The 24,146-nt window shown below is 41.3% G+C and overlaps 1 protein-coding gene across 1 annotated transcript in view; it reads left to right on the plus strand.

The window, feature by feature from the left end:
- ZMAT4 (zinc finger matrin-type 4) overlaps positions 1-24,146 on the plus strand; it is a 327,812-nt gene that overhangs the window by 273,956 nt on the left and 29,710 nt on the right. The window contains exon 6 of the mRNA XM_018559909.1: positions 1,594-1,690. Within this exon, the coding sequence (XP_018415411.1) occupies positions 1,594-1,690 (97 nt within the window). The remainder of the gene's footprint in view (positions 1-1,593; positions 1,691-24,146) is intronic.

Genomic DNA, 24,146 nt, shown 5'->3' on the forward strand with positions numbered 1-24,146 from the left:
CCCCCCCCCCCTTAGTGAAACAGGCCAACGTAAAAAGAATGGGGAAGAAAAGATTGAAAAGCTTGTAATTATATATAAGTATCTGCTTGTAGATTGAACATTACTAAACATTTCTAAAGGTGGTCTGTTGACATTTTTACAAAGAATGAAGGTCCTTGGGAAGGTTTAAAATGAAGCATAAGATTTAGATGTAATATTTTGTCTCTTTTCCTCAGGGCAAAGAACAGGTTTGCTTTAGCCCCCCTCCTTCCTCCTTCCAAGTAGCATTCACCTAACTCTTCTTTACTCTTTCCAGGTATGGAGGAGCATGCAACTCACTCATGTGACAGTACTGTCACAAGGGAGTCCATAGCCCTGTGACTCCAGTGATGTTTAGCTTATGCAGGGTTAATCATTTATTCCCAGCAGCTAAACAGATCGGGGAGGGAGCAAAAGTAAGGTAAGTATATGTGTTGTTAGAGAGCTGCATTAAAGTGAACTTGTCCTTCATGGCCTGAGTATAAAGGGAATTAAAGGGGTCCCCCTCTCCTCCTACTTTAATAAGCTTGACAACCCAAATTAAATCTATGTAGGAAAACCAATACAGTTTCTTCCTACTAATTTTTCCACAACCTCAACAATCCATCAACCCCTGGGTGGGAACCTTAGCTGCCATTTAAAAAAAAACATAATTGTTGGCCAGCTTCCTTTTCCTTACTTTTTTGTGCTGGCTGATAGATAACTGCAACAAACCTCATGCATGCACTGTACAAGATCTGGTATGGTTTGTTAGAAATCCATTTCCCTCCGAGATCTTGTGAGATTTCATCAATTGAGATCTCCCCAGGAAGAACTAGTAGCTTAGGCTTCCAGGGGGGTCAGCTGTGAGGCCTTCGCTGTGTCATCAGTGCCTCAATATACCAGAAAGTGGAATAAAATATAAGTAGATAAATCTTTTATTTTAAATATGACTTAAGGATGTTTATAGATAAAGATGCAGATCTGCATGCACCTGGGCTTCTTAGATTTTATTTATTTAGATTTATGATCCCCCACATAAATTAGAATTGGATCGCACTTTGTAGCGGCCAATTGACATGGCAATGTGGCTTTCGGATTTACAAATGTATATAACTGAAACCCATATTCTTGCTTAGTCCTGCACTTTTACACAGCACCAGTTTAGATCTCTGTCTAATATTCAATTCCAAGTGCTAAGTAGGTTTCTCATGGACCTAATAATAAGGGAAATCGTAATTAGAAGAGAGAGAACGTACCCGTGGGTTGGGTCAGTGGACCTGAGTGCATTTTTTAGAATATTTTATTAAGACACAAATGTTATTAATTATGTTGCAGAATGATATTGAAGAAGGTGAGCACAAAAAGTTCTAATTAGTAAAGACATGAAAATATCTTCCTCGTGAATACAACTTTACCATGGTAACTGCATTGCCCCTGCCATTAAATAATTGCATCTAATAATTTTCACATGTTTATTGTAAACTGGTAGGAAAAGCTGCAATAAGAGAACAGAGATTATTTTAATGTTGTTTCTTTCCCATGATATATGTTTATATGGTTTTAATCTTTGTCTTTGCTTTCATCTCTTTGCAGCATTACGGAGTAGCTATTCTTGCAACAAATGCAATATGGTACTAAATTCGGTGGAGCAGTATCATGCACATCTCAAGGGCGCACGGCATCAGAACAAGTAAGTGACCGTTCGTAAGCTTTTATTTTTTGGTGTAATGTTACTGCTGTGACATGATATGGACCACTAAAAATAAACAAATCTTATATCTCCTGTGTAATCAGACCTCTGAAACTACTGTGACGTTTGCAAAACCATGATGGAATGTCTACACTACCCCATTGTCACTAACAATCTTGTGCAGTTGTAAAGCTATGTCTTCAACTTTGCACATAATGGGTAGATTAATAAAATGTGCCCGAGACAAACTTGGGATCAACTGGAGCGCAGCCAATCAGCTTTTAACTTCTCATTTTCTAAGCTGTGTGGGGAAAAAATAAAAGATAGAAGCTGGTTGGTTGCTACGGGCAACTGCACCAGTTGTGATAGAAAGTGCCTTAGACACTTTTTATTATAATAAACCCTATCTAGAGGCAGAGCCAGCTGTACCCGCCCTCTCCCTCATCCGTTCCTCCAGTCAGCGCTGGAAGATCGGAGCTGGGAGGGGGGAATCCCTGCAGGGAGCCATGAGTGACAGTGAATGCTCTCTGCAGGGAGATGATTGAGAAGTGAGCGAGCGACGGTATGTGTTCACTCACATATTCGCTCTATTGAGCCGACCAGTAACAGTTTCATTGTCACACGTCGGCTCGAACTATGAGGATGAGTGATTTTCACTCCTTTAACTATCTAAACTGCCTATGGCACAGTACAGTATACAGTATTACAGCTGTAAAAGTGTATATGGTATGCAGATGTTTATGGAGTGAGCAAACGAAGATACCGTTGAGAGTGCAATGTCTGGTATTTCAGAATTAACAGGCCTTTAAATGTCTTCAGAATAACATCCAAATGGCCTAGATTCACAAAAAGCGTAAATCTCACTCTAGCGAAGTGCATCTTGTTAATTCTTTTACAATGCAGAGAGAGAATACAAGGTAACACTTCTGGAAAATCTAGGCCACCGTGTATTCACCGGCTAAGCTTTCAGAATGGCAGCTACATTTCTTTTTTACAATGTGATAACCAAAGTCCGTTTGTTACACACAGATTTCATCTTATGCAGATTCCATATCTTTTGATCAGTATGGGTGCTTATATTGCAAACTGGTTGATAAGTGTAATAAGGGTTCATTTTTTTCTGCGGTCACATTGGCCATTGTGATGTATAAATTCAGCAGCAAGTTGGAAGAAATGCATGCTCAGCTCCTGCTCCCTGTATAATATATGCTCTGGAAAACAGCTACATAGTCTACATAGCTTGTGCTAACACTCCAGATCTGTATGAGGCTATGGATCACCTTCCAAAACACTGCGGCTAAGTATGGAGCGAATACTGCCCGTGTTGTTAGTGTACCATTGCAGTGCTACGTAGGTGATGTATTGAAATATCAGCACACCATGCATCATTTTTCAAAGTTTAAAGGTATTTAGTGGCATGTGTAATGACTCTTAGGCACTGGCATTATATTTTATTTCATATGACTGATCACTTTCTCAATAACAAAGACATACCTGAGACCTGCACTTTGTTGATTGAGGCTGCAAAGACATTATTTAAGATCTGTATGTGGAAACATCTTACATTGTACATTATATATCCATCATGTGCATCAATTCTCAGTACAAATGTTTGTGTGTCTGTGTGTATATATACTGTGTGTATGTACACTGTGTGTGTGTGTATGTACACTGTGTGTGTGTTATATATATATATATATATATGTACTGTACAGGGGCGTCCCGAGCCAGGGTGTCACCCGGTCCACGCGTGGTGACGACACCTCACACGTGCGTGATGACGTCTTTGCGCATGCACAGCCATCTGATTGACGCCTGCTGGTGGCCATCTTGGTGATGGACGTCGGCGGAGAGAGGAGGTGACGACACTGTCAGGATAAGGTATGCCGCCAGGTCCCCTCCTCTCTCCTGACACTGTCGGGCTCTCGGTCCATGACCGAGTGCCGACTTTTTAGATGGGGTGACACCAATATGATTGTCAGTTATTTTGGTGTCACCCCTGCAATGGTGTCACCCGGGTGCGGGCAGCACCCCCCTTGTGACACCACTGATACTGTACATACATATACATACTGTATAAATAAATAAAGGAGAGAGAGATCTTTATTAGACATGTGACCCTGCCAAAAATTTGTTTTGGATCGATTCGGGTTTTTATTTCTTTTGTTTTTCGGATCCGAAAATTCAATTTGTTTTTTTTATTTCATCCAAATCTTTGTCTTGGAAAGTTTTAAAACAGGAAGTCACATGACGTGCTTGTAATGCAACCCCACAGCCAAAAAAACCCCCTTGGTTGCCTAGAGAACAGTCACATGTCCGAGTTTAGTTTTGAATGAAGTTCGGGCAGATCTAAATTGTCGTTAAAGGAACATTCGGATTTGTTTGGTTTCGGACGCGTTCCAATTTGGAAATTTGCATTCATCCCAATGTCCAAATCTAACTAAATTCATGCAAATATCAATTTGGAACAAACAACATTTTCATGTCTAATCCTTATGTTTATATACACAATGCATGCATACGTACACACAAAATAGAAGTGAGCACCCACAGGACTTCAAAAAGGCAACTGCATTTTAAAAAGTTTTGTTTGTGGTGCACAGTCCTCCTTTCTCAAGACTACACACATATATGAACATCCTTCCGAGAGTACACAAGAAAATACTCTCATATAGAATGGAAATGTTATTCCAATAAAGCTGGACTTTGCAAAACAGGTCAAAATAAATGCATCCCCGTGACCTTGAACAGGTGATCTTGCTCCCTTGAGTCTCATTTGCAGATCTCATTGCTGCGATTTCATTTAGGAACAGGTTTGCCTGAGCAATTGTGTTTGCAGCACGGTGTAGCATCATAAATAAAAGCCGGTTTACAGCACAAGCACGTTGTGATTTCATTGCTATAAGGCAGATACTAAGCTTAGATTTCACATTTCCTTAACATGCCAGAATAGCAGCTGCCCCTGGCATTTGTCTCTTGTCAGTATTCATTATAATTAAAACACAGGATTTTAGTCAAAATGAAATTTGATTAATGGTTTAAACTTAAATATATGTACAAACCTTTTGTATTTAAGTGTTTCTAGAATCTGTCCTCCATTACTTCTAAACATTAAAACACTGGTGGAGTAGTGATTGCAGTTTTCATAATTCAGCTCATGGCCTAGGTTGCACCAGTAGGTTATTGTCAGGCTTAGAATAAGTAGAAAGGGTATCTGAAATTTTATCAAGCAAAGATCAAAGGTTTGCAAGGATTCGCTCCTTAGATTCATATAGAATTATGAGCAGAGCTACTCATCTTACGGCTAAAATGGACATTCAACGCATTTTCTAATGTATTGTTTGTATTGTTTACACAGAATTGAAATCTAAAACCAAACATTTGGGATATGGGAGAGAAGGATTGGACCTCTGTCAGGGTTTTATTACTGTGTCCCGCTGGGCAATTAATGATATTAAGCCTTTAATTTTTTTTCACTTACCGCTGAGGTCAAGATTTACAGGGCTATTCACAAAAGGGTGAAGAGTTTGGAGAAGGCAGGAGAAGTGAACAATCTAGGACAACATCACTGAGCCAATAAATGGACGTCCTTTGTGTGTGCGCTCCTTTCAACACAAACACACAGCCCCAAAGCTTAAGAACGGCAAGCCAATACCTTTCTCCCACCTCATCAAAGCCAATAAATGGACGTCTGCTGTCCCTTGTGACTTGGTGCAACAGGAAATTTGGGTAAAATGCACTTAGGGATTGGAGCTGGTGCCAGTGAAGTTGCAAATGTGTAAGCGATTGGCGCATACAGCATATGATCTATATAATGTACTTTGGAATGTTGCCTTGGTAGATGAGAATGTATTGGTTTAAAACTCGTTCAGGGTTTAATATTACTTTAATTCAGATACACTGCACTTCTAGATATTCTGGTACCTGCTACAGTAGGTTTACAGTGTCAGTTTTGATATTTGCCTTACTGCTTATTTACAAACATGAGAATGTCTTGTTTAGTTTACTGACTCAACTGCAATTAACTTAAAGCATCATAAACCGGTAATTCTCTCCGTGTAAAACATTACAACTGGATGATGTCAGTTCAGATGCTTACATCTTATGAGCAGATTTTAGATTATGCAACATCAGCACAATTAGCACTCCAATGAAGGAATAAATAATGTTGTATACCCGAGTGGATGATTTCTGCAGTTGCAGATGTGTACATCTCAAGTTTATGGAAGCCCCCAACCCCACCATCGGGCCACAGTCTAAGGCAGCAGTTAGTTAAGCACATTAGGAAACCTGTGTTGATCATGATTGTTCCATCTTGAGCAAAGTGACACTGGCAGCACTCATCTCTCCCCCTATGCACTGAAAGAACATGAATATTCGGTCTGTTACAGATCTTCCGTTAGGTGGTGGTGCCATAGAGCATCATGCATGATTATCTAAGATCTTGGATCATGCATGCTCCTCTAAGTGCCTTGGATTTCCATCAGCACCTTTAGATCTAATTTATAAAAGTGCTAATAGACCATAGAAGCATGGTCCACCTTGCAGGCAGAATCTGACGGTGCATGGGTACTTCTGACAGCTAGTATGCACATGCACACAAGCATTTGTTCTAACTTGAGAGGGGTTATAGGAGTTGCACAAAGACACCTCCGGACGGTTGAAGGGTAGAATTTAGTTCATTTGAGAAACAAATTTCATCCTGCTTCTTTTACTTTTTTTTATCACTGCAGTCAAAATTGATCATCAGTTTGACCCCATCATCTATTAAAAAGTCAAAAGAATGTCTGAGAACAAATTTTCTTAAACAAAATTCTACTGGTGTATGGCCAGCCTAAGTTTTATAACCCGTCATATTGGGACATGATCACCGTCTGTCTGTGCATACCTTAAGGGCTTGCTTACACCAGTTTTTTCAACAATGGGTTAACGCCAATCATTGCAAAGGCACACAGAAAGCAACTGCTTTTTAGCTGCCCAGTTTACAACACAATTTTGGTTTGATGAGCAATGCAGAAAAATGCAGACATGCTGAATTTTTCTGCAGCACACTGGATGGCATCGGAGGTCACGCACCACATCCCAGCACACTGCACTGCTGCGCAGAGATGTAAATGGAGTGTACACTTTGTACTCTGCCAGTAAAGATATTACAAAAGTAAAGGATGCCTTGCATGGTAACAACACAAGGCACCGCTATACACACAATGCCACCCAGCGGACACCAGATAAACATTAAAACGTTCTTGAGGCTTGGCAGATTTATTGCTTTTTTACTTTAACACATATTTTGTACTGATTTTTTTGTTATACTTTTTCTTTGATTTATAAGAGTTGTTGGAATGTGATGCTAAGAGAAAAAGAAAATAACATTTCACTAAAATGCTTGGTGGCGGGGGGAGGGAATGGGATTTTTTCAGCTTCATTCCTTCTCCAACTTTTTTTTATTAAGCATGGTCAGGTTGATTTACTAAAGGGGGGGAAACAATGAAAATTCTATTTTCACAAATGCCCGAATATGTACAAGTAAAATAAAAGAAGAAAAGCAGAACAAATGGGCAAGCGTAATGATTTGAGCGGCTTTGACAAGGGCCAAATAGTGATGTCTAGTCGACTGGATCAGAGCAACTCCAAGACTGCAGCCTTGTGGAATGTTCCCAGTCTGCAGTGGTCAGGACCTACCAAAAGTGGTCCAAGGAAGGAAAACCAGTGAACCAGTGACAGGGTCAGGGGGTGGCCTATCCAAACAGACCAGTGTGTCTGAGCTAACCAAGTAGCAGTGTGTATGTGGGTAGACAACAGGTCTAGTCTGGTGACTGACGGAACCAGGTAAACAGAGAAGCTGAGACTGAGGCAGCTCAGCCTTAAAGTCTAAATAAACACATTATGTTTTTTTTAAATAAATACATTTCTGTGGGCATCAGTTTACTTTTCTGACCATGTTTCATGGTACACCCATATTCGGGAGATAACGTGACACTTGGTCAGATTGAAACCCCTCTCCTGCCCCCCTCCCCTTACTATCCTGAATCGCGGGGTTCATATTTCCGCAGGCTGGTGTGAATGTTTGAATTTGTAGCGGCTGTGCATGGCTCCTCCCCACAGCTGCGTCATCCATTCACAGATCCATCAGCCACTATGGTGACAGTCCATTAATTCGTCCTCTCGTCTATGTTAATGAATGTCTATACCTCGGGAGGAAGGTTCTACTGGAGCCAGAGCATTGCACCCAAGATCCAATGATAACAGGGCAATGCTTTACTGGCTCCAATGTAAAAAATAAAAGCACATTTTTTTCCTTTTATGAAGAAGTGTGCATTTATAATTTTTTTCATAAAGGTGGAGTTTCCTTTTAAGCGATTTTTGTTTTATAATCACTAGTTCCTTTAACCTCCTGTGTCCTACTACTATAGTATATCTTGTCTGATGCACTGATGGTGTGCAGCAATAGCATTGTAGCTCTACCTTTTCATATTGTTGTTTTTTGTGTATTGTGAAGCACGTTGGGTATTACGATAGGTGGAGGCCGGCAGCACTGCAGATATATATTCCAAATTTTTATTGGGGTTAGATAGTAAAAGGTAAAAGACTTTGTATTGATTTTTTTCTTTATAATGCTAGAGATTGATGATGCAGAGGGAGACTCGAGATCACAATTTCGCTTAATATTGATTCTATAATCCGCGCTGCAGTCAAAGAAATTCAGTTCAGAGAGGTACCATCTGCCCATAGAAGTATTTCAAGTTAATATTTCTTGCTCTATTGTACTTAAATGTGAAGCAGTCTATTGAATTATAAAACTATGCAATTGAAAGAAAAACCCATCATGAGACACACAGAAGCAGTCATTGCTGACCTCTTGTTTAAAAATGTTACCTGTCTGGCTGTCATGCTTGCCAACTTGCTCCAGTACTCTGAATCACTGATCTGGAACAAGTATACAGATTTAGGGTGTATACATGAACAGGTTAGTGTCTCAGAAAAGATTTAAGACAGTGGGTTGGCACAACAGCCAGGCAACTAGCATATTCAGAAAGAATTTAGCAATGGCAGACCATTTCTTTCTTTTATGATGAACCTAATTGTTTTTGTATCATATTAATAAGGGCTATAGATATACTCTATATCAATGCTGCACTCCTTACCAAGCATTGACTGTCTTATATTGGAAACTTGTGATAAGCTTTGGTCTGAACCCAGAGTTGGACCTAATTTTGCTTGTTTGGAGGTTCAGCAAACTAAATGGAGGGAAATGAAACATTTAACAGCGGTATTATTACCACTGCTAAGTGTTACAGCTCCCTTGTCAGTTTTGCTGTAGTAGGTTGTATACATTGTACAGATGGGCCACTTCACAGTCAGCTACAGGGCACCCCCATTGCAAAAGCATGTTATTTAAAGGAATTGTGCATTTTAATTTTGCCCTTGAAGAATTTTTAAAATCACTGCTCTCAGCCAAATGGAATTTTTAACAAAATGTTTTGCTCTGGTGCATCTCCTCCTGGGTACTGCCCAGCTCCCCATGCTGTATGCTTGTCAATCCCTCGCATATTAGCTTAGAAAACGGCCATTAATGATTTCTAAGATTCGGCTCCGATTGACATCAGTGGGGCTCAGATTCGGCACCTGAACTTGAACCCAGGTGCATTTGGCTCATTCCTATTTAAAACTATAAAAAGTGTGCCTGTTTCAAAATATCAGGGGTTGAGGATATAACCAACAATGCTTAGAAATGTCTTAGGGGCAATGTGTGCTGGAGCATATTGTAAATGGAATGATAGCAGGTGATATGTGCAGGAGAGAAGTGCAGAGGGTATGACAGTGGGCAGTATGTACTAAAAAGGTGTGCAGAGGGTATGACAGGGGGCAGTATGTGCTGAAGACGTTGCAGAATGTATGAAACGGGCAGGATGTGCACAAGAGAGGTACAGAGGTACAGAGGGCATGATAGTGGGCAGTATATGCAGGAGAAGAGTGAAGGGTATGTTGGGGGAGGTATGTGCAGAAGAGGGGTGCACAGGGTATAGACAGTATGCAGGAGAGGAACACAAAGGGAATGACTGTGGTCTATATGTGCAGGAGAGAAACGTGTTGGCTATATTGGGGGAAATATGCGCAGGAGGGTGTGAAAGGTATTACACCATCACAACAGTTCATCCACAAATGATCTTTCCACAAATCATTAAAGTATGTGGCCATACAGGTAAATGACAGGGCCGGGGCTATCCAACTTACATTTAAGCACCCATTCACAAAACTGACTTGATAGCTTGATAGTCAAGCTGTTCACACAGGGCATTTTTACAGAGGTAAAATAGGAGGTCCGGATCAGTGTCCTGGAAACGGTTGGTTAAACTTTAAGCAGATCGTGGTACTGCGGTCTGCAAAACTGCTAACACACTCCCCACCACCTCCTATTGAGATCTGCAGACCTTGAAGATGATGGGGAGGACCCAGCGAATGGAATTGGGGACATTGAAGGTTAAATTGGAGATACCAACATTTAAGCAGATTATTAGCTGGGACTTTGTCATGGAGTCCAGTAAGAGTGAAGATGTTGCTGGCAACATGGGAGATCAAGCAGGGCTTTAAGGCCAGTGAATGCGTACATAGGAAATGGAACAGTAAAGCTGGGATTTCCACAGTCAGTAGAGAAGAGAATGATATTTGACATCATGCACTGAATATATGTGAGGGGGTATCCCAGTAGCACTGTAGACTAGTTGCTGAGGGGTTAACACACATGCATTGGGTACAGAAGGGCAATTAGACATGCACTAGATACTGGCAGCTGAGGGATTAATGCACATAAGTAGAATAATCGGTGTTGAGAGGTTAAAGCACATACATTGGGTACTGAATGCTGAGGGGTTAAACTACATGAGCTGAGTACTGGGTGCTTAAGGGGTTGACACACATGCCAGGGGACTGAGCACTGAGGTGATAATGCATATTGACTAAGGAATGGAGTTTGAGGGTTATCAGTTATGTGAAGACAGGACACTGAGGAGTTAACACCTGAGCTGGGGACTGAGTACTGGAGGGGCCACCTTACTGCTGGTATAGATACAAAGGAGTGATGTATATGTGTTTGGGGCAAGATACAACTGCAAGAAGGCAGAGGCAGCTGGCCCCTGATGACATAAGGAAAAAGATGGCGGTTCAGGTCCTGGCATGCGGATCAGTGGCTTGCAGTAGGACAACGCTGGATGTGTGAGAATTCAGTCTAATCCAGCGAACAAGGATTCTTTCGAGGTTTTCCGAGCGGTGATGCAGTCATGAAAAGCCAAAATGACAAAAAGTTATAGAAAACGACAACTGAAAACATATTAACATTTCCAGAAATGTGAATGTTTTACATAATTATCAGAACCAAAGATATCTAATAACTGAGATAATGTTGCTATTCGTGAGACTCAGCCAGTAATATTACTCATTGCTAAGTATTGTGTTTTCCATGTGGTGTGAGATTGTGAGAGCGTTGGTCCCTGCTGCAAATGACATTTATATATTGCCTTAATACCTCTCCAGAAACCCTTCTATCCCTATTTGTGCTTGCTTGACATTTATATAAAATATATGTATGCACACTACAGGATCTGATGGGCAATACCTAGTACTAAGGAAAGAATTACATTTGATTACTGCTTGCATAGTAAATTATTATGAGTTCAGACAGATGTACTTATGATGTTACAGTTTATCCCCTAAGGATATAATCCTCTCTGCACAGATGTTTCTGCTGCCACAGATACCCTCACAGGCTCTGCCTTTTAAGAAAACCGAATTTTTACTACAAAGGCATTACTGGGGACTTACGTATTACGGTGTGTAGGAAAACTTTCCAAGATTTTCTGCAATACAAGATGAGTTTATAATCACTGAATTATGCAGGAATTCTGCACAGTCATTTTTTTCAAGATGCCAAAAAACAGACATCTGACAGGCTGGGCTAGCTAAAGGGTAGAAAAAACTGCAATCGGCAGCACTGGAAGCTACTATCAGACATATGTTTAAGACTGCACTGGAAATCTTAGGGCAATGCTGCGCTGTTCTTGCCTCTCCGTGCAGACAAAAGAACAGTACAGTGATTATATTCTATGGACAGACTTCGGATATTTGGATCAAATAATTTTCACAATGAGCACCTGTAAACCAAAGTTAAAAAATAATCAAATGATGGAATCTTTTCCTTGTTTATTAAATATCTGTAAAAAATAAGTCAAGGCAACTGGGCTTGCTGTATTTTCCTTGAACATTTCACTGGTCATCCAACCAGCTTTCTCAATTCAGAATGACTAGTACAAAAAATTATCTGGGAATAAATTCTCTGCACTCCAAACGTCTTCAAGAAAAATTCAGCTGCCTTGACTTATTTTTTACACATATACCATGACCTGGATAAATGATAACCTTCACAGACACATGTTTATTACACATTTTATAACTATTATGGTTACATGATAAAACTTAGATTGTACATTGAGGGATGACCTAAAACTGGCCATACACTGGTTAGATTTCGACCAATGTGTGGCCCAGTTGGCACCCTTTTGCTTGACAAAATTTGATTTCAAAATAGACTTTAGTCGAATGAGTCAGGCTGAGGAATCTTGTTAGATTTTTCTTATTCAGCCCAGAGGCTGAACGAAAAAAATATAGCAATGTATGCCGGCTTTACTAGTACTGTGAGCAGCGATGCCTTGGATGCCTGTGGTCATAGTCTGGGGTGCTCGCATTCTAGTAGAAATGAAGGTGAAAGATCACTAGCTGTAGTAGGTGGTGTTCTGTTCGCACTCACTGTACCACTGAAACCAGAATTTAAGTGACCCGTTCTTTTGAATGAAGCTCTGCTTTATTATTATGGTGTCACCACTGTGGGCTTGGGTATTAAAATTGAGAATGTGCAGTTTGCATCTTTAAGTTCATATTCCCTTAATGTTTATAGCAAATGGAAGTCATTGTGGACAATGGGGCAAGCACAGAATGTTTTCTCAGGGCTCTGACTAAACTATCATAGTAGGGTTACCCTTGGCTATAGGTTGTCATTAGGATGGCCTGTGTGAAACAGTATTATAATGCTATTAAAGGTACCATAAATTTTGGTTTATTTCTTCTATTCGCCCCTTCCAAATAATAACATTTGAGAACGTCAGTGTTTAAAGTTATGCTGTCACGAATCTGGCCAATTGAAACTAAACATATGTTTAAAAAATCCATAGGCAGTTATTACCACCAGTCAGTGACAAATGCAAAATGATTGGTTGAGGCAGACAAATTAAGTAATATAAAAGTCTTCACTTTTGCAGTAAAGTTTGATCTTAGCCATGCTACTGGCTACCTTCCATGCACTATAGGTCAACTAAAACGATCAATACATAGGCTTGGAAGTGGGACCTTGACCTTTTATAGGAAACATTTGGAAATAGAAATTCTTTTGATTATTTTGATTCTGTTTGGATTTGCATCGTTGGAGATTGACAAAAAGTGGTTTTCACTAAAGCTAAAATGTGCTTAGTCACATGCCTGGTTTGAGCTGTTCAGGATTCGTGGCATATTCCAATGGCCAATGTGGGCGTTGAGTCATAGGTTGATGAGGTGCCCGTATTGCATTGTGGGATGCACAGGGTAGGGGCAAATTGTCAGTGTTTACATACAATATGTGCCCCAAAATGAGGGATCCTGAGGCGCCCTCTAGGTACATTTGTCAGATAAAAGGAAGGTAATGTTACTTTATGGGCCCTGGAATTGCAACCTGTCTGTGCTGGCTTAGTGACAGGTGACCTGTGCCTTCGATTGACAGACATATTCAGTGTCTCTTTATTCCTTCTCTGAATTCTTCATCTTTGGTTTAATTAAAAAATCTATATAATATGTGCCAGGGAAAGCAAATACACTGAAGTAATATTCAGTTCTCTTCCACATCTCAAGACATGACTTTTCCTCTTCTATCTTTAGTCTGACTGGATACTTATAATTAATGTCTCCACCAGGGAGGCCTGGGTTAGGTTTTAATTATTGAAACCTTTATCCCAAACAGCTGTTATATAAAAAGATCATTTTATTAGGAAGCTCTCTTTACCATGGGCTTCATAAAGTGCAGGGAATTGCTTCATTATTGTCTACTCCTCTGGATTAAGAGCTGGATGAAAGACTTCAGTGCAGCAAGAAATTAGGGATTTTGCTTTGCTAAAGGATCATGTAACGTAGGTCAAGAACATATGTGTTTTAAATCACATTTCCCAAAAGAATCAAACCTAGGTCATAATAATGCAAGGAATGCTGTGTAGAAGTACTCTGTCTGAAAGTAATGCTCCATTTGGTCTAATGGTTTTACAGAAAGGGGATACAACTTGTACTGAAATGACAATGGTGTTGTGCAAAATAAAGTAAGGCAGAAAACAGATTTCAGTTCACACCAGTGAGAGAACCAAAATATGAATAATTTGTCCTCTTTATATTATAGAGCTCTGTAATCAAATACTAATAATCGAGTGGAAATTACCAGCACAAAACAAGAAGAAGCGGGAATAGTGGACCAGCCCCATTAGGTGTGGAATCTTTAGAAGGAGAACATATAATACAGTAGATAGGTGGAGTAGCAAAGGCTACAGGTGATGAAAGTTGTTCGCCTAGTAATGAATAGGGAGGGTAGAGAGGAAGACGTAGGAGACAGTCCTGAAGATGTTGGTTTTAAATATTTAAATAAAGATGTAAACAGATCGGCAAAGACAATCATTTTGGGTTAAATACTATGCTCTCAAAGCTCTTTTTCCTTTAATACACCCATATGTGTGTACTTATAATAATGAAGCACTTTCTAAAGCATTTTTTTACTTTTTTGGTAATGTAGTGCCCCCCTGACCCCCAAAGGCGAACCCCAGAGGCAGGGAGGGCTGACATTTCACTCTCAGGGATAGATCCTTAGCCAGGTTGTTGGATGGGAGCTGTAAATTGCCAATCACTTCCCTGGCAGAGACACCAGACTTATTCCTGAGGTCCATGCCATCCTAGAACCCCCAGCAGATAAAGGGCTCTTCTGGTTCTCCATCCCAGACCCCACCTGGGTCCACATCTGCATACTTCAAGCCTAGTTACCTTTTCCAACCCTGTACATCCTACCCCCAAACTAGGGCCAGGGGACAGACTGCCATGAGCACATGGCAATTCCTGAGTATTTATGCACTTTCCCAGCATGCATCACTCGGCATGAAACTCTTAGTGATTGGCCGAGGAGACAAACACTCCCAATGTTCTCCCATTGGCTGCCCCACTCTGTGGCATGGTCACACCCCACCACAGGTGGGTGCAGACAATACCAACGCCCAGGAATGACAAAATGATCACAGACTACAAATCAGCCAGACTGATTACAGTTCCAGCAACACTAAATTTAAAGAGCCACTCCACTTAGGGTGAAGGGGCTACAGTAACAACAATCTATGGTGTTCTGTGCCAACACCCCAACAATATCCTGAGTACATTGTAGTCACAGGAGGACTATGGGGGCTAACAAGGATTAAAGACAGAACTGACCTTTGCATGAATACATCTCTGTTCCCACCTATATGATTTCACTATTGCTCGCTAAGGATAAAAACATTTCTATCTTCTATAACTGACTGAATGTTAAGATCAGAATGATCTTGATGTGACCACCATGCTGTTAAAAGCAAGCACAAGTCCTATATTTTCAATGTATTCATTAATATAGCATACCAAATTGAGCTCTGCATAGTACATAGATCATTCCTAACATTGCTTGTCCCCAGAGGGCTTTACAATGTAATATTCTAACCATAGCGCTACAGTTACAAACACACTAGGGGTGGGGAGTAATTATCCTATCAGCAAATGTTGGTTATAAGACAGAACTGGAGCACCCACAGGAAATCTGCGTGTACAAATGGAGAATATATCAAATCTATGCAAATGGCATACTTCCAAATGCCCTCATTTGGAGGCATTGTCCCTCTTTTGGAGCCAAATGCCTCTGTCCCTCTTTGCTCGTCAGGTGTCCCTCTTTTTGGTCTGATTGTTAGTTCTCTAAATTGTACGTTTTTTGTGAAAACACAACTATGCAAGTCAACTGTAATACCTTATAAAGAATTTTCTTACTATACTTGCATTTATTACAAAAATAAAATAAAGCCTCCATTTATCCCTGTTTCTCATAGCAGGGATCCTGTATCTCTAGTATCCTGTAACTAAGCAGTAAGGAGAAGCCGCTGGTATTGATGTGTGTGCCACCCGCCCGCCCTGTTCCCCATAGGTATGGATGTCTAGGAAGCAGGCAGGTGGCACATATGTGCTCCTTCCTGCTTAAAGTTACAGGATGCCATTGTGTGTCTCTTGTAGTCAGAAATCCAATTTTCTCAATCGCACTCCTGACCAAATAATACCCTTAGAGTTGGGTGGGCGCCAAAGTGACTGCAGATGCCTCTGCAATGCAAGATAAGTATACGTATAAAGTCCCTCGCTATCACATCTACAGGGAATGGTAGGGAGTACAGTGCTATGTTATATCCATAGTTCCAAACCTGTATTTTGTTTATTTAGAAAACTTAAATGGCGCCTTTCCCCTAAAGCAGAAGTAACATTAAAATGCTATGAGGTAGGAATTTTTGGCAGAATAGATATGCAAAGTCCCTTCTGCCTCTCTCCCCCAGTGATATTTTATATTATGTGTGCACTGTACAGTGCATGCGCCATGGAGTGTACACTCAGCTCTTTCGTGGCATCTCTAAGATGCTTGCTGTGGATGATGTTACTCCTGTGTGCATGCACAGGAGTTACATCATCAGTGGCCAACCTAATGGCTGAAGAGGATTCCAATAGAACCCAGAAGTGGCAGAGGAGGACCCAGCGGGGGACAGAGGATTCATTGCACAGCGCTGGAGAAGGACACACTTGTACATTACGGTAATACCCCACCAAGCACACAGCGGTTTATTACCGCTTTAAAGTGACACTGTCTACAACAACCCATAGAATCCATTTTCTTTCCCATAAAAACATAAAATTGGTATTTACTTTGTAATTCTGCTCTGCCTGTCCGGTGACCCATATACCTCTACTTGGTGCCACGGTGACCTCACTTATGCAGTAGTCAGGACCCTAGCATCTACTGATCAGACAATTGAGGTACAGCAGTACACTGATGAGATATCCCCTGTACTTTTCTCTCATGGTCAGACAGCTCTGTGTTATTTCTTCATGAATACATAGATGGGCTAAATGGTGTTTTAAAATGTGCCTGGAGTCCGGCTAAAAAAATAAATAATTAATAAGCGACTTACATGAGAAAAGAAAGTTCTACAAAGCAAATTTCCCTTCAGCTTCCTAGAGTAGCATCAGAAAGCTCTATTAGTACATGGGCACTGTAATAGATGGAAAATTAAATTTGATTCCGCTCCTTACATGATCCGTAATTCTTTCAATGGATGCTGGTGATGGTTTGCACTAATTCTCATCTCTTTGGTATTCATCAAGACGTTTGTATTACATTTGAATTCTCTTGTGTAAATATAATAAATATGGCCATCACTACAGTAATTAAGGTCTGGCGATTCCCAGAGGTGTCCCCCACCCTTGAAAACTGCTTGTGTCAGACGGTTTTTCCTAATAGAATGCCCTGCAGTGACTCATTTATGTAAATACTGATGCACAAGCAACACAGCAGAGAGGAATTCATCAAGGAAGGCAAAATCGGAATTAGGCACCTAATCAGGGATATGTGTGATGTGACTCATTAATCAAAATGTTTGCTACCATTTTTTTTAAAATATATCTTAAAAGATAAAAAGAAGAAATAATCAACTTTTGTGTAAATATTGTGGGGTGCAGAAAATCAGGATCCCTGTCTTTTTATTCCAAACACCCCCCTATCCCCCTCCCCTTAATATATTGGCCGGGAGATAGACTTTAAACACAGGAATTTTACCTGATGGTGTTTACCAAATATGTGCTCTTAAGAACAGGACATTGGTACCATGGAAGGCCAACATTTGTCTGTCAGATGAATATGTAGTCTAGCCTCCTCTGCACCATATGCAAAGGGATAAGGTTAACAAGAACAGGACATTGGTACCATGGACGGCCCACATATATTTCTCTGTCAGATGAATATGTAGTCTAGCCTCCTCTGCACCATATGCAAAGGGATAAGGTTAACAAGAACAGGACATTGGTACCATGGACGGCCCACATATATTTCTCTGTCAGATGAATATGTAGTCTAGCCTCCTCTGCACCATATGCAAAGGGATAAGGTTAACAAGAACAGGACATTGGTACCATGGACGGCCCACATATATTTCTCTGTCAGATGAATATGTAGTCTAGCCTCCTCTGCACCATATGCAAAGGGATAAGGTTAACAAGAACAGGACATTGGTACCATGGACGGCCCACATACATTTCTCTGTCAGATGAATATGTAGTCTAGCCTCTTCTGAACCATATGCAAAGGGATAAGGTTGACAAGAACAGGACATAGGTACCATAGACAGATAACAATTTTCTGTCAGGTAGTCTAGTCTCCTCTGCACCATATACAAAAGGATACGTTTAATGAGAACAGGACATCGGTACCATAGACGACCCACATACATTTGTCTGACAGAAGAATTTGTAGCCTGGTCTCCTCTGTGCCGTATGCAAAGCGCTGAAGTTCTGACATGGAAAGAAAACAGTCAGGCTGCTTTCAGTATATTTGTATTTAGAACTTGTTGAAATGCCAGGGCTGTGTTGTGGCGCAACAAGCAGAGGTTGAGAGAACAATACCAGTTATAGATCACAATTATTTGTCATCAGACAGATTCAGGTAAACTGGCGCAGTGGAATGTTCTTTCCTCTAAATTGCTTTCTCTTTCATCACTAAAAGAAACTTTTCCCTCATGGTATTCCGTCTCTACTCTTTCATTACTGGCCCATTTTTCTCATCTGCTGTGACACTGACAGACACTTCTGCCACTGCCCACACGCATTGTACCCGATAAACATGTGGCCTTTCCACTTTAGCAGGCATCTGGAGGAAGACAATTGCTGGGCTTCTCGGCGACAAGATACGTCTCCACTTTGTTGTCAGTGTGGTTTAGGATGGGTATTAATTAGCACATTTCACTTCCGAACAGAGAATGGTTTCAAGGTTGACTTCATTCAGATAAAAAGTTACAATTAGCGCATCGCTTCAACTAGACATCTTAATCATTGAACTTCGAGTTTCCAGCTTAATCCTTCAGAAACATAAGGAATTCTAATAAACTAATAATGAATGTGACACGTGAAGTACAGAAATATTTCAGTGAGGTCCTTGCTTTGCATTTCTGAATTTGAATGCTGTAAAGTAAGCATTAAAGGAGAATTATGAAGCGAGTTATTTTCACTCAGCCTCATAATCTGAGCCGACCTGTGACAATAAAATTGTCACAGGTCGGCTCAGTAGAACGGGAAGTGAGCGAACACATACCGTCGCTCGCACACTTCTCGATCTATCGCTGCAGAGAGCCGTGACTTTCACTCACGGCTCCGTGCAGGCGTTCTACCCCCTCCCCGCTCCGATCCTCCAGCGCTGACTGGCGGAACGGACGGGGGAGGCAGCGGTCACCTCTGGATAGGCAGAGCCAGCTGTTAATCCCGCAGCTGGGTGGATCTCGACAGTAATGTCGGGATCCGTTCCGGCTGTGGCGTATCAGTATACCGCGAGCTGTAGCTCGCAGTATACTGAGCTTTGGGGAGAACACAAACTAGCATTCTCCCGTGACCCTTAGGAGAACTATGGGGAAAAGCCCTAACCCCATAGTTCTCCTTTAAAGGAAACCTGTAATGAGAAAAAGGTCCCTGACCTAATTGAGTCCCTGACCCCAAAAAAGGATAAGGAGGAGAACGCCTGACTTTAGAAGCTTCATGACAGCCAAGAAATGAGCCTCTTTGCAAAAAGTTTAGCAATGGCACCCCACATACAGTATTCCTTTCATAATAGGCTTCCTTTAACAAATCATAATGAACCATTTAGTCATAAGGCAATGCACACACCAGTAGATTTGTTTTCTTTTTTAATTCTGGAAGGACACCAGATGGTCAGAGTGAACCCACACCTATATTATGAATCTTTTGAAATGTGCCAACAAGACAAAATCTTGTTGTCTAATGCAACCAATCCTTGTTCCAGAATACAGCAATAGACCCGGGGTAGGCAAACTCCGCCCCTCCAGCTGTGGTGGAACTACAAATGCCTTGAGGCATTGCAAGATTCACACAGCCACAGACATGTCTACCGGACAGCGTTGCATCATGGGATTTGTAGTTTCACCACAGCTGGAGGGCCGAAGTTTGGCTACCCCTTCAATAGACCATAGAAGTTACAGTTTAAAAAGTGACTGGTTGCTATGGGTAGTGAGAAATGTTTTCCTTAGCACATTTTTCATACATAAGCCCCTAGGTGAGCTTGGGGCACATGCGGGTAAGCCTGAATTCACACTTGAGCTTCTTTAACCACTTGCTGGCCGGAGCAATTTCTTGATATTTGCACACACATGATAAAATCTGGATTTTGGGCTAGAAAACAGCTTTAGACCCCCCAAACGATGATATATTTTCTGAAAGCAGAGGCCCTGTAGAATAAAAAAAATGCTAGTTGCAATTTTTTATGTCGCACAGTATTTGCACAAATGTTTATTTAACCAGTATTTTTAGGGTAAAATACACCAAAATGAAATTTAGTGCACAGAAACAGAATATAATACCCAACTTTTTGGTAAAATATAAAAGACGGGGTCACGCCAGGTAAATGGATACCAAACATTTCAAGCCTTAAAATTGTGTGCCTCCATGAAACCGCAAAAAACTACAATACCCCCAATTTCCCCATAGGTGACGCTTTAAAAACTTTTACTGCTCATCAGTTTAGTGCCAACAATCATTGATGGCGCTAGAATTATTGCTCTCACTCCGACGTTCGCGAGGATACATTTTTGGAGCGTTTTTCCTATGCACATTTTACACGCAGTATTGAAGTGGTTTTCATGCATTTTTAATGTGCTGCCAAGCTTATGCAATTTTGTGTAAGCCAACAGAAAGCAATTTTTTGTCATCATCTATGGCTAGCAGAGCTATCATGGGCCATGTTCGCTATGATATAACTCTCATAGCAGCAGCTGCAAGTCATATAGGGTCATAAAGAATGGTTCTTGACCTCACCAGTCTTATAAACTGTGTAATATCCAGGGAGAAAGGTCCTGTTCCCTCTATTTTGTTAAAAGCTCTAAGGTTAGTAGAGAAGAGGACTGGTTGTCCGGTTAGAAAGCACGGTAAAAATTTGCATCGTATGTTTTCAAGCGATCCCATTTAAATCTGTGGGAGATGTGAGAATTCGCTTCCAATGGTAGCACATTAAGGACACTGAAAACTCGCTTACCGCGTCTTTTTAAGGGCTTCTTTGCCCACTTTTATTAATTCAAACATAAAAGTCCACATGGGTGTTTCCCCTTACAGGGTTCTTCAAAACCTAAAGTACAGCTTTTCTGTAGCAGCATAACATTTGTAAAGTCTCACGGACTTCAGGTAGTTCCTTTAAACAAAACCTTTCACACACAGGTTGTATCCAACACGTTTGTTACACAGGCTAGTCTCTTCACCACACAGGTGATACGCTCCCCAGTCCGCCAGACAAAGACTGGTTCCAGGATGGAGTCCTCCTGACTCGTGCACAGAGACCTCCTCTGTCTACCAGGTGGAAACCTGATCCATCATCCTTTAAATAAAGGCTGTGCACAGGTGCACAATAATTCGGTGCTGGTCACCACTAAAGCCCCGCCCAGGAATGGAGATTTCTTCCCTCCCAGTTTTTTCTTAGAAATCTCCCGGCTCCAGGATCCCAACTATAATCCAGAACCCGGGAAAGAGTTGTTAAGCCAGCTCTTTCCCGGTAAAAGTACTTTCCTGGAACCGCTCAGCCCCTGTGGGTGAGGGTCCTGGGGGACCATTTTGCCACGCTACATTCCCACGCACTACCACAGGGGGAAAAATGTGCAATCTATCCCCAATGGACTTCATAAGGCATATTAACTGGTAAATGAGACAGGCCATCACCGTGAAAGCTCAATAAGAATGTGAGCGTTGGGAGGGAATGGCAGGGTGCTATACATAGCTTCCTGAAAACATCACAGCACCCTGCCTCAGTACTCCTTATGCAAGCAATGGGCTGGTTCCTCAAGGGCCGACTCTTAGGAGGCATTATGCAAATATCAAAATGCCTTGTGTGCAGTGAAATCAAAGTAAGTGATTTCAGTAAAGGGGAGGAGTGGAGCCGATTGGTTTCCATGGGCATCTGCTCCAGATTTTGTCTGCCCCAGATTTCATAAATCGCCCTCAATGTGTTTAAAATATAGTTGTTGCTGACAAGAGGTTAAGTTGCTTATCGGAGACATTCTTAAACTTTTTCATCCAAATAGTAGAAAATTTTTACCGTACTGAGGTCCAGGAAGAGAATTATTACAGAAAAGCCATACATACAAAGACAAATAACAATGGCCGTATAATAGAAAAACAAACACACAAACTGCACGCGTATTTGTTTCCATTCGAGTATCGTTCTAAATGATTTCTCGTTTGTAAAGCAAGAAAGTGAAAAGCTAACCCATCATTAATAAAACCAGAATTATCATTCAAAACAGTGAATAGATTCTGAAGAATTATTGCAACAATTGCTCATACATAAACAGCAACTATTTAAAAAAGGAACTCCAGGCAGATATAAAAGACACAAATGAATGCAGCTCTGTATATATAATACATTAAGGATTTATTTTTTTAATGCAAGCAGACTAAGGCTCTGAGGGGGAATTAATCAAAACCGGAGCAAACAGAATCTGGAACAGTTGTCCGTAGTAACCAATCAGCTTCTCTCTGTTACAGGGGCACAGTTTACCAACAACCTCTACTGTATAAAAATGATCACCGAAATTCCCCAATATACATAATTCCTGCTCCTTTGGTCTTATTAATGATTCCAGCATTATATTAAGAAGTCATCCCAAAATTTACCAAAAACCTTCTTTAACTGCTCGACTAACACAGCAGTTTTGCAAGAAGTCAGTCAGCAGACTTTGCTGCGGATCAGCAATCAGATGCACCAGCCGTGAAATACGCGCTGTGGAAATCCCATAATTCTCTCGCCGTTGACCTAGGAGGTTAAGCCGGAAAAAAGTGACAAAGCACCGAAATGTGGTGAAGTATGATATTCAAAAATAGGTGCGAGGAAAGGGCAAAGTAGCATAAGAGGAAACCCGCACAGCTTTCTTAGACATGTTTATCACACGTGCACAGAGCTGGCGGAGAGGGCCGTATACCAGGCTGTATATTTTTCAAAATGACATTCTCATTAAAACCAATGATATTTGCGCCGTTATAAATCAGCAGAAACCGTTACTAGGAGGCCACATAAGATTGCAGCAAGGTTACAGACAACATATTGTACACTAACAGGCCTAGGCAAAGAGCAAAGATATGTGCAAAGTGCAGACGTGAATGGTAACCAACCAGATATCAGCATACTGAATACTTGCTCTGGGTTACAGACCTTGAAAAGGTAGAGCCTGTACAAAAGGGCATTGTTATTCACCAGTGCTAAGGGCAAAATGTACTGTAAAAAGGCCCCTGTTGTGATAAGGTCACATGACTAAAGTAACCCAGTTTGTGATCATTATATTGGTAGAATCGCCGAAGTATACTGGACAATATCCTGCTTTTTACCTATATTCAGGGTCATCCCTATAAAGGGACAGCCTGAGGCTATTGCTTCAAACGGCTTCTCATTGGGGAGGGCCTGGGTGGTGGTGGGGGGCGGCTACAGTGTCCCAGATTGCCGAGAGTTCTTAGCAACCAATGGCACTCTGTGCGGTGCTGCCCAGGTCAATGACGTTACCGGTTGCCAGGTGTTGAGCGGGATGCTCTGGCTTGCGTCCCCTCTAGCTCCTAGCAACCCAGCAACAAGTGATGTCAGTGAGCTGGGCAGGACGTTGGAAAGAGCCGCTGACATCCTCCACAGCCCCCTTCGAACAAGCCATGCATGCCTTTCCACCACTTACCATTCCCTGATAGCACCCCCCAACAAACCCCCTCCCCCAGAATAACATTGCCTCAGGTGGCAATTTACCTATGGACAGCCTTGCTAACATTGGTAGCAGATTATTTTTTTTAAAGGAATTTCAACAGAATGTTTCTGCTTTTCTCCAAGTGGTTTTGTTTGAATTCTGTAGAAGAAGGTAACAGAGATGTACAGCTGACTTACTTGATGGAAAGAGACCTAACCCCTGAAGCAGGGATATAATCACTCAGCTAGTTCTGTCCGCCACTCCTGGGCCATCCTGATAAGAACCTAACAACCTATGAGAGGTTCCGCGCATTGTGCTACTGTATGAATGATGGATTTTATTATTTCCTCTTATCACTGTTT

This window comes from Nanorana parkeri, unplaced genomic scaffold (assembly GCF_000935625.1).
Source record: "Nanorana parkeri isolate BGI_ZX_2015 unplaced genomic scaffold, ASM93562v1 scaffold2, whole genome shotgun sequence".
Classification (NCBI taxonomy): domain Eukaryota; kingdom Metazoa; phylum Chordata; class Amphibia; order Anura; family Dicroglossidae; genus Nanorana; species Nanorana parkeri.